General features: G+C 56.1%; 1 protein-coding gene across 2 annotated transcripts in view; it reads right to left on the bottom strand.

Moving 5' to 3' along the window:
• The window catches only part of SEMA4B (semaphorin 4B), a 40,802-nt gene that overhangs the window by 3,623 nt on the left and 25,861 nt on the right, over positions 1-11,318 (bottom strand). The window contains exons 3-13 of one of the 2 annotated variants that reach the window (XM_049614289.1): positions 7,998-8,161; positions 7,764-7,826; positions 5,428-5,526; positions 4,713-4,824; positions 4,287-4,400; positions 4,000-4,151; positions 2,739-2,920; positions 2,450-2,600; positions 1,334-1,544; positions 1,137-1,252; positions 708-874 (exon numbers count right to left, since the gene is read on the bottom strand). In XM_049614289.1, coding sequence (XP_049470246.1) covers positions 708-874; positions 1,137-1,252; positions 1,334-1,544; positions 2,450-2,600; positions 2,739-2,920; positions 4,000-4,151; positions 4,287-4,400; positions 4,713-4,824; positions 5,428-5,526; positions 7,764-7,826; positions 7,998-8,161 — 1,531 coding nt within the window. Of the gene's footprint in view, positions 1-707; positions 875-1,136; positions 1,253-1,333; positions 1,545-2,449; positions 2,601-2,738; positions 2,921-3,999; positions 4,152-4,286; positions 4,401-4,712; positions 4,825-5,427; positions 5,527-7,763; positions 7,827-7,997; positions 8,736-11,318 lie in introns of those variants that run through there. The other variant, XM_049614290.1, reaches the window with a different exon arrangement.

Here is an 11,318-nt window from a genome sequence, read left to right as displayed (position 1 = left end):
TATTTTGGAGCGCCTGGGTGACTCGGTTGGTTGGGTGTCTGACTGCGGCTCAGATCATGATCTCACAGTTTGTTGAGGTTGAGGCCCACGTTGGGGGCTCTGTGCTGACAGCTCGGAGTCTGGGGCCTGCTTCGGATTCTATCTTCCTCTCTCTCTCTGCCCCTCCCCCACTAGTGCTCTCTCTCGCCCTCGCTCTCTCTCTCTCTCCCCCTTGCTCTTAAAAAAACATTAAAAAAATTAAAATAAATAAAACACGTGTATTTGTATTTTACATATATATAGAAAAGTCTGGGAGGCTATATTTCCATCAAAATCTCACTGGGATTCTCTCTAGGTGGTGGGATTAGCGACAGTTTTTATTTTGTTTACGCTTCTCTCCACTTTTAGGTTTTCTGTATGAACATTTTACAACCTGACTTAGTTCTCTTGAAAGCCATTTTTAATGGGTTTTGTTAACGGATTGTCGCGTAGCCCTTATTTTTTGTTAAAGAAAAATTCGCACGCTAATTTTTCATTGCTGCGACACTTCACACTACCGAATGGGTAAGGCAAACATAATTTCTTGCCTAAGCCAGAACCCTTTTGAGAGTCAGAAGGGAAATGTTTAAAAGAAAAGAAAAAAAAGAAGGGCCTGTGGAAGGTGCTCTGAGGCCAAGGGCACAGGACGGGCAAGTGGGACAATGGGAAGGGCCTGCAGACGCTCTCACCTGGAGGCCGCCTCAGGGTGGTAGAGGCTGACGTGTCTGCAGCTGGAACCGCTCCAAGCACAGTAGGGGTCCCGGGCGAGGACACAGTCCCCACAGCTCTGGTACAGGCTGCAGTTGGCCACAGGCACCTGGACAACGCCTGAGTGGGAGGCAGCGTAGAGCAGTCCCTGCACAGACACGGGGCGGGGGGTGAGAGGCGGGCACGGGCGGCCAGGGCCACCTCGCACGGCTGCACCTGGCTCGCATGCCCACCAGAGCCACTCCCCAGGGGGCCTCCTCTTACGCCCCCCGGCACCCCACTTTCCGTTGGCTCATGCCACGAGACTGGAACTTTCCATCCTGCGGGCGCCAGGGAGAAGCTGGCTGGAGCCCGCTTATCGGTAACGAGGGGCACCCGGGCGTGCTCCCCGGGCTCCTCCTCCAGCTCACCCTGCTGGCGTCCAGCAGCAGGTTCTGCACGGGCTGTCCTGGCGAGAAGATCTGGAGCTCCTCGACGATGTGCACCCTGGGGCCCACGCCCACCGCTTTGTGCAGCCGGCCATCGCCTGGAACACGGACAGCGCTCAGGCCCACAGCCCCACAGCCGCGTCCCCCGAGCCCGAGCCCGCCCCGCCGCGGGCACTTACCGGTGCCCAGGAAGAGCACGTCGTAGGTGTGGTGCAGGCCGGACACGCGGTGCACGGCCACGCGCTGGTAGCGGGCGCGGGGCTGCAGCAGCAGCAGGCGGCTGCGGACCTGCCCGTCCATCAGGAAGTGGTCCTTGAGGAAGTTCAGCACACGGTCTGGGAGTTGCAGGGACGAGCTGATCTTCCTCTCCCGGGCACTGTCGGTGATGCACTGAAGGAGAAGGCGGCGGCGTGAGGCCGGTGCCGCTTAGAGCGGCCAGCGGGGCGGGAACCGCGTGGCCGCCGCCAGGATTGCCGGGCCCTGCCCCCGCGGTGGACGGCAGGGCCACCCGCCCGCCCCGCAGACGCCACTGCACGACACCCGCGGTGCTGCAGGGAGCCAGCACACCGATCGGGAGGCCCCGGGGCGAAGCCTGGGTGTGGGGCACCCAGGGGCCCTGGCCGGCAGGGTTCCCCTCCCTGCCCAGGCCCCTCGCCCTCCCCCAGGCCTCAGGAAGCATGCCACGCTTCTGCTGCTTCAGCAACATTTCACTGATGCCGGAAGGAAGCCTAGGCTAACCAGGGTCTCCTAGTGCGGGGGGCATGAAGGTGCCCTCCCAGGGCCCCAGGTGCCCACGACGGTGACAGCTCGGGGACGCCCTCCCTTGGCTCTGCTTCCTCCTCTAGCTTTCCTATTCCCTCACGGTGCTTCCTGAATCACCTCCCTTATGAACCCCCGGCACTCAAATCCCTGTTTCAAGGTCCAATGGCAATAGGCTGCCATTATGGGCAGCCTATTAAGCTGGATGCAAAGAAGGACGATATCCCCACGGCCGGGCCGCTCGTCACTCAACAGCCAGAGGAGGAGCTCACAGCTGGGCAGGGGAGAGACGCGGGTGCAGGGACAATGGCAGAAGCGTGCACTAAGTGTCCCGATGGGCACACACCTGCTCACTCTAGATAGGGCTACGGCATTCCAGCATTCGTAGCCACGTGTAACCCAGTAAGACAAGCAGGCCTGGCTTTTGTCCCCACGTTCAAGAAGAGAAAACAGGCTCAGAGAAGCCCAAGGAGCCCAGCACGGTGTGGGGACCTTTGTCATCCGCACCCCACCCGGGTGCAGAGAGCAGCACTTACCGCTCCGGGCCGGGGTGTGGGCACTGGGTGGGTCACAGTGTACCACTGCTGTGTCTCCCGGTTCACCTCCTTGTACAGGCCGTTGAAGGCCTTCTGCACGTCTTTCATGGTGAAGACACAGATGGCGGAGCCCTCCGTGGTCCCCCTGTGCCTACCGTGGAAATGGCTGGATTCACCCAGGAGCCCCGGGGCTCCACATGAGGCCGGCTTAGCCCCAAGGCCAGCTTGGGGCCCCAGTCCCGTCACCCCCCAGCCGTCCCATCTCTGGTTAGGTCCCCGGGGGCCGCACCACTGGGATGTGAAGACCCCATAGAAGAGGGTGTCCCGCCAGTCCTGGGGGCTGGGGCTCAGCGTGAAGACGTCCTGCAGCACGTTGAACGGGAAGCCGTCGTCGGGCCGCGAGCAGAGGAGCTGGGCCTTGAGGAAGGACGTCCAGCGTTGCTGCAGGACCCGCTCGCCGCCCTCGTCACCCTGGGGGAGGGGGAGAGACACTGGGCTCAGCCTGGGCGGGGGCTGGGAGGCAGGGGGAGGCTGGTGCCCCTTGCGGCCCCTCCCCGGTGGTGGTGGTAGCTGACCCAGACCCTGGGAAGGGCAAGCGACGGCTGGGGCCGAGTTCCATTTAAAAGCAAGAAGCGGGGCGCCCGGGGGACTCAGTCGGTTGAGCGTCCGACTTCGGCTCAGGGCGTGATCCTGAGGTTCGTGAGTTCGAGCAACGCACAGGGGCTCTGAGCTGACAAGTGCGGAGCCTGCTTGGGATTCTCCCTCTCTCCCTCCCCCATTCGTGCTGTCTCTGTGTCTCAAAATAAGTAAAGAAACTTTAAATATACAAAATAAATAAATCAAATCAAGAGGACTTGACGGCAATGTCCAGGAGGCCGGCCGAGTAAAGGACAGTTCCCTCACTGTGGAACAGCCAGAAACAGAGAGGGGTCTCCTACACGCAGGGAAAGAGGTCACGATTCCCAGCAAACACCTAAATACCCGCATTACAGTAGAACTCTTGCTTTGTAAGCGGTGTTTTAATAATGCAAATACGTATATATTTACGCATATACAAAAAAAGATTCCCAAGGGGCGTTCTAAAACGTTAACAGCGTGGTCACTTGTGGTGAGGCAGCAGGGTTCTAACACTAACCCAGTCCACATCTAGTTGTTGCGTACCACGCTCCTGAGAGCTTTCTGTGGATGGATTTTACCCACGCAACATCACTGAACAGACGAGGACGCTGACTGAGAGGGCACGGGACTTGCCCAAGGTCACAGGACCCAGTGGGGTTTGAACCGAGGCAGCCTGGTTTGAGACTATGCTCTGGATCGCGATGGTCCACTGCCTCTTCACCTTGTAAGTGACTGTTGTGCACACTTTTCTGTATTTCCACGTTTTCTTAAATAGGAAAAAAAACATTAAGAGCTATTCTCATTTAAAAGGAGAGAGAGGAAAGCAGTTAGCCAAGCTGTTCCTCCTGGAGGACAGGAGATGCCATCTCCTGGCGTTTCCTGATCCTGTACCCGAGGAGCCTTTGGGGTCTCCGGGGCGGCCCGTCCCTCACCTTGCAGATGCGGGCGATGCGGGACACGATGGTGTTCTCAAAAAACTCAAACTCCTGGCCAGTCTCGCTGAAGAAGAAGTAGATCTTGTCATCGTCCCCTTGCAAACTGCCCAGGCTCTCGGGAACGTAGGCTGAGGCCACAAACGCTGGGTCTGGGGGCCGACGGGGAGCACGGAGTCAGCCCGGGCATCCCGGACAGGCGGGAGAGTGTTCTCGGCCCTGCAGGGAGAGCGCGCCCCTCCCTGGGCTCCGGGGACTGCCCACCGGGTGCGTGGGGAGGACTTCACCTTGGAGCCAGTTGAGGGAGCTCTCGGTCTTGGTCGGGCGGAGGCTCTGGCTCCGGGAGATGGCCGGGTCATTGCCTTGGAAGCTGCTGACTGTTCCGGTGTACAGCTCACCGTCTGCCAAGAGAACGTTCCCATGGGAATGGCCCCTCGGCACGGCCCCTTCTGCCCGCTCAGGGCCCGGAGTGACCCCAGCACTGCCCACCACGCCTGAGGTGGACAGGGAAGAGAGCGGCAACCGGGAACAGCCAAAGCAAGGGCAGCCAAGGGTCGCCCCGTGCCCCCTGGGAATCAGCATGGCGTGAACCCGCCAGCTCAGGCCTGGGGTCCCGCCCCCTCGCCCACCCCCCCCACCCCCCCACCTCCCCGCCCCGCCCCGCACATGGAGCCTCAGTGAGCCCATCCTGCCACTCTGCTCCCAACACTCACCAACCACCAGGGCCGTAGACTTGAAATTGGGGTCAAAGGGACATCGGCCCTTGCCATCTTCCAGGAGGATGTTCCCCGCCTCGTCCTGTGCCAGAGTGAAGTTCTCCACACTCTGCGGGGAAGCAGACAGGAGAGCTCAGGGGCTCACCAAGGGGCCCGCGGGCCTGGAGGGAAAGGAGGGAGGTGTGCCCCACAAGGCAGCTCTGTGGGGGGAGAGGCGGGAGGCAGACCATCCTCATCTCTGCACCGGGGGCACAGTGCTGGCACCGCCTGGCAGTGGCCCTGTGTGGTGGGCCCTACCGGCCCCAGGGGCCACAGAGGAGACTAGATGGGACTCGAAGGGGCAGCAATGCGATTCACACCCAGGCGTGTCTGACTCCCGTGCTGCAACCCGCTGCCTCAAAGTGCCGCCCTCTGCCACAGGCGGGTGAAAAGCAGAAATGCAAGAGTGTGTGCGAGGAGGGGTGCGCGAGGTGGGCTCCGGAGCTGAGTGAGGGCGGGGGACAGCTAGAGGAAGCAAGGGGTGGTGTCCTGGGTCGGCCAGGGTGTTCACAGGCACCCCTCCTTCCCCCTGCAGGCCAACCCGGCCACCAGATGGGGGCGGGGCCTCAGGGCTCTCAGAGCCCACTGTTCCCTAGAAGCTCGGCCCTGGGTCCTGCCCTTGACGACGGATCGGTGCTGGAGAACGGCTCCTGGCGCGGAGGGGGACACTCACGATGTAGGTGCACACGGGGCTGAAGGCTGCTGTGCCGCAGGTGAACAGGTGGCTGCTGTTGAGCGGAAGGAGGATCTTGACGTAGTTTTGACAGTCGCGCTGGGGGAGGAGGGAGGAGGTTGTCAGGCCCAAGCATGCCACCAGGGGGCACCGCCAGGCCCTCACCACCAGTTGGTGGGGGCGGGGGCGTGGTGGGTAAAGCCTCTGCTCTCTGGTGCGCCTCAAATCCCAGAGCAAAAGAGAACCCAGCAGCCTCCCAGGGCAGGGTAGACTGAGGACCACGGACAGTGTGCACTGGAGGGGAACCCAGGGGCTCCACTAGATCTGTGTTCCGGAAACTTCTCTCCAGCCTGAGAGTGAAGGCACGGGATCCCTCCCTCTTGCGCTGTCTTGTTCCCTGAGGGTCTTCTTTGGAACCTCGGGGAAAACCTCTGGTCCTCCCCACCACCTCGTGAGGAAGCCACAGCCCAGAGCAGGACCCTGGACCCCAGACTCATGGATTGCCTCTGTAAGGGTGTCTGACGGGTGTCTCCGACCAAGCATCCTGTCGTTCCCCCAAAACTTCCTCCTCTCAGACCTCTCCCCCTCAGCTGTTCAGGCTCCAAAGCTCACGGCCGTCAGCCCCAACTCATCCCTCACACCTCCCATTTCCCCACCAGGAAATCCTGGTGGGTCCATCTTCAAAATACATCCAAAATTTGACCATTTTTCACTCCCTTTACTGGTACCACCCCGGTCTGGTCTCCCTCCCTCTGCCGCTGCCCCAAGGAGACCACTCTCCACCATGGCAGCCAGAGGGACTCTTCCTTTTTTTTTTAAAGTTTATTTACTTTGAGAGAGAGGGAGAGAGAGCAGGGGAGGGGCACAGGAAGGGAGAGAGAGTCCCAAGCAGGCTCTGCACTGACCATGCGGAGCGTGACACGGGGTTCGGTCCCATGAACCGTAAGATCATGACCTGAGCCGAAACCAAGAGTCGGATGCTTAACCAACTGAGCCGCTCAGGTGCCCCCAGAGCAACCCTTTCAAAACAGATGCCACCATGTCACTCCCCTGCCCAGCCCTTTGGTGGTTCCCCAAACACCTCGCTCAGAGTAAGTCCAGTCCTGCCCCTTCTCCAGGAATCCCACAGCTAACTCCCTCAGCACTGTCCAGTCCTGATGCAAATGTCCCTTTCTTAATGAGCTGTGGCCTGACTACCTGTTCAAGCGGCTCAGTTTTGCCTGTTGTTCTTTCTTCTTTTTCACTGTTACACTGCCAGTGTCTAAAAGTACTTGGGCACAGGGGCGCCTGGGTGGTTCAGTCTGTTAAACGTCCGACTCTTGATTTCGGCTCAGGTTGTGATCAGTTCGCGAGTTCAAGTCCCACATCGGGCTCTGTGCTGACAGCACGGGACCTGATTCTGATTCTCTCTCTCTCCCTCTCTCTCTCTGCCACTCCCCGGCTCATGCTCACTCTTTCTCGAAATAAATAAATAAATTTAAACAAGAAAAAAAGGGGGGGGGGGCCACCGGTGTGGCTCAGTCAGCTGAACATCCGACTTGGGCCCAGGTCATGATCTTGCCATTCTCCAGTTTGAGCCCCGTGTGGGGCTCTGTGCTGACAGCTCAGAGCCTGGAGCCTGCTTCGGATTCTGTGTCTCCCTCTCTCTCTCTCTCCCTCAAAAATAAAAATAAACATTAAAAAAACTTTTTTTTGAACAAAAAAAAGTACTCGGGCATAGACCAAGTGCTTAATAAGTAAACGTTTGTCAAATAAAAGAAGTCACGGGCAGTCAGGACTTGAACTTGTGTCTGAACTCCACTCTGGTGCTCTCTCCCCTTCACCTTAGCCACCCTCTGCTGCACGCAGGGTAGGGAGGTCTCTGGGAATAGTGGGGAACCCTCCAGGAGAACTCCCAGGCTGGACCACACCCCATACGCAGTGGTCCGGCCAAAACCCCACCAGGATCTGTCAGCTCTGCTCCATCACACCACCTGTGGGGGGACAGGACTCCCACCCCACCCAATCGTTGCTCTTGCTGGAAGCTGACATTTATTTGGCACCGATTAGGTGCCAGGTGCCTCGTATGTATCAGCTCGCTGAATCCTCACAGCAAGACCTGAGACAGGTAGGCATCACTAGCCCCACTTTACAGGTGGAGACACTAAGGCTCAGAGAGGCAAATCTCCTCATTCAAGGTCACAGAGATAACAAGGACAGGGCCAAACCCAGGTGCGGCCACCTCGGAAGCCTACGCTCTTTCTATCGCAGCGGCTCCCACATCCTCCCTCCGTGCCGGGTCCAGGGCACCTCTTCAGCCTTCCTTCAGCCCAGGTGGCCTCCAGGTACAAGCTCACCTGTGGGTCCTTGCCCTTGAAGCTGCACTGCTGTTTCCTGTCTGCATCTGCGCTCCACAGCAGCTGCAGGAAGAAAGAAGGGGAGTGTGGGAGGGGGAGTGGAGGATGTACGTGCCCAGCACCACCACCACCCCCCCACCCGTCTGCATCGTCTTCACACCCAGAGGGTCAGTTTTTCTGTTTTCCCCTCTGCCATCCTCTGCCCAGCCTGGCCAGCCCCCGGCATCATCTCACCTCCTGGTACTCCCCGCCTGGCAGGAAGCTGGAACTACTGTTGAGAGCAAAGAGAGCCTCTCGGGCACCCACGTACAGAGTCCTGCCATCCCTGCTCAGCAGAAGGGCTGTGTAGTTGGAAATGTTTTCAGCTTCAAATCTGAGGAATGGCCGCTTTTCAGAGCCTGGGAGAGGAAGACAGACATAAACCTGGGGGCCACACCTCCCACGAGAAACCTCTTCCGCCAACCTCTAGGACGGGCCGATCTGACGGTAAGTGAGCAAGGCAGCGCACGGCAAGGGGCTGGGGACAGGGGGTCAGGCTTAAGGGGGAACAGCATTCCTGGACTCTCCAACATCATGTAAGAAACAAAGGCACGGAGATGAATGTAAAAGAACATTTATCATGGCACCGTCCCTATGAATGAAAAATTGGAAACAACCTAAGTGTCCAACCACAGGGGACTAGATGAAAACACATCACTATTAATACTCCACTCAATGGAGTATTATGCAGCTGGGAAAAAAAATGATGTCGTGTTAGAAACACCAGGAAAACAAGCAAACAGAAGCATACAAGAAAGTCATGGTCAGATATGAAGCAAACGAAGATAGAGCACGTAACAGAACAAAAAAGAGGGAAGGAGGTTGAACACCCGCCTTTGAGTGGCATCAGACCCAAGGAGAAGGATCTACAGGGCACAGCCCACCCCTACCCCTGCAGCGAACCTGCCCCCTGCCCCTGCAGCGAGCCTCATTTAAAACGGCAGAGGGAGGGGCGCCTGGGTGGCGCAGTCGGTTAAGCGTCCGACTTCAGCCAGGTCACGATCTCGCGGTCCGTGAGTTTGAGCCCCGCGTCAGGCTCTGGGCTGATGGCTCGGAGCCTGGAGCCTGTTTCCGATTCTGTGTCTCCCTCTCTCTCTGCCCCTCCCCCGTTCATGCTCTGTCTCTCTCTGTCCCAAAAATAAATAAAAAACGTTGGGAAAAAAAAAAAAAAATTTAAAACGGCAGAGGGAGGCAAACAGGGGCACCGGTCTTGACCTCTTTGCTCCCACTCAGTCACTCGTGGAAGATTCGGGATTTTAAATAGAATGTAAATTGTCACTGACACTGACCTCGGGAACTTGAGTGAACAACAGACACACGGTGATGCTGGCTGCCAGGGGAGTTAAGGGAAAAGTGGAGTCTCTATCTTCTGAGAGCGAAGAGGGCCGCAAGATAATGCCAGTGGTTAATGCAACAAGAAACTGAGGCTCAAGTATACAATTTTTCGGGGCGCCTGGGTGGCTTAGTCGGTTGAGTGGCTGACTTTGGCTCAGGTCATGATCTTGTGGCTCATGAGTTCAAGCCCCCACGTGGGGGCTCTGTGCAGACAGCTCCAGAGCCTGGAGCCTGCTTCGGATTCTGTCTCTGTCTCTCTCTGCCCCTCCCCCACTCATGCACTGTCTGTCCGTCTCTCAAATATAAAAAACATTAAACAATTTTTTAATATAAAATTTTTCTTTAAGTTTATTTTATTACTTTTTTAGTAACCTCTACCCCCAACGTGGGGCTCGAACTCACGGCCCTGAGATCAAGAGCCGACTGAGCCAGCCGGACACCCCAAGGTATGATATTTTAAATTACAGAAGTAACCCGATACGGGGGTAGAAACACAGAGGAGGTGGAGAAGGGTAATGGGATAGAGAAGGCCTTATTTTTCTCAGCAGCCAATCAGTAAATTAGACAAGCCAAGAAATAGTGGTGTAAGGCACTTCACCACGTGGAGGAAACCACTGTATTAACAAAGGTCTAAATGACGAAAAGGTGTCCCTTTCTCCAGGCCTGGGGCTGGGGAGGACAGAGGCATCTGCTGCTTTTCACGGTAAGTTCTTCCCATACTTAAAAACAAATTATGTGCACATGTCCTGGATATAAACTTTAACTCTTTTTCATTGTTATAAAGTATGCAACACAAGGAAAGATTCTAATGATCTCCCACCAAGTGAAGATGAAGGTTATAGAACAGTATGCCTAGTTAGATCCTATTTTTTTTTTGTGGGAAAAATATAAACCGAAAAAAAAAAAAAAATCCAGAAGGATGAACCACACAGGGTGCTGAAAACTGGTATCCCTGGTGGGAGTATAGGTAATTTTCTTCTCCTTTTTCCTTCTCATTTTTTTGGATTCTACAACAAGCTGGCTCCTCTTGTGTAATGGGAAAGAAATAGAAGAAGAAGAAAGAAACACACATACCTATCCAACCAGGGTACCGTTTGTACTTTGAGTGATTCATGGATTTGAAGAGAAATTATTCTAAAAATTCTAAGCAGCTGATAAGAAAAGAAAAACAGGCAGAACTCAGCCACCCTGCCCAAGCTCAGGTATCTCCTAACTGACCAGTCGGTTATGACCACGCACGCAAATATCGTCGAGCTGAGGAAGCAAAAAATGCAACATGCCAACAAAGCAGTTGTGAAGATGGCTTCACGTGCTTTCACGTGGTGAGTGTTTTTACATACCCCCGGCCTGGCTCCACAAAGGGCAAGAAAATAAAGAAAAGGACACAGTGAAAGAGAAACACTGAAATCAGGAGTAGGGAGAACACACACATCTGAAGAAAACATCTAAGCCAGAAAGTAAGGGCGCAGTCACATAAGCAGGTCCTGAGAGATCTTCACAACAGCTACTAGGGATGGGGTGCCCATTTAAGGCTGAGCCTCCTGGTGGCCAGGAAGAAAAGGGAAATGAAGTTACCTTGTTCTCACTATCCAAGAGGAGGTACACATAGCAGCCTTTCTGGAGAAACTAAGCTTTTTGCCTCACCACTAACGCTAAAGGAAACCCTCAGGTGGGACGTTCCAGCAAAGCTCATGGGACATGGGATGGACAGCAGCCCGCCAGCAAACAGGATGACGGAGTTCCCAAGGCTGCTCCTCACAATGGCTCCTGGTGAGGGAAGGTGATGACACAAGGTGGCCAGTGCAGGAACGTGTGTGGCTCTGCAGCTAGGAGTCTTGTCATACAGCAGAGTCTAAACTGGGGCGGCACTGGGAATTCATGGGGTAAGTCCTGCCTCACGTCTGGTGTACAAACTGGCACCGAGACCGGAGGACAGCTATGGTCCGGAGAGGTCAGGGCCTCTCTTTGAACTCTTAAGTCCAGAATCTCCTGAGACTCTAAGTTTTTTGCCTCAAACGCCCAACTCCTCATCACTTACCAGCACTCTACACACTGGGAGACCCAAAGAAAGTTTCTAGTCCTAATCCACCAGTTGTCCCAACCATGAAATTTCCAAATGCAACAGGGTCCAATCATGTGGCTTGTATTGTGCGGTGATGAGCCTTTAGGAGCCTGACATTT

This window comes from Panthera uncia (assembly GCF_023721935.1).
Source record: "Panthera uncia isolate 11264 chromosome B3 unlocalized genomic scaffold, Puncia_PCG_1.0 HiC_scaffold_2, whole genome shotgun sequence".
Classification (NCBI taxonomy): Eukaryota; Metazoa; Chordata; class Mammalia; order Carnivora; family Felidae; genus Panthera; species Panthera uncia.
This window is presented reverse-complemented; position numbering and strand designations above follow the sequence as displayed.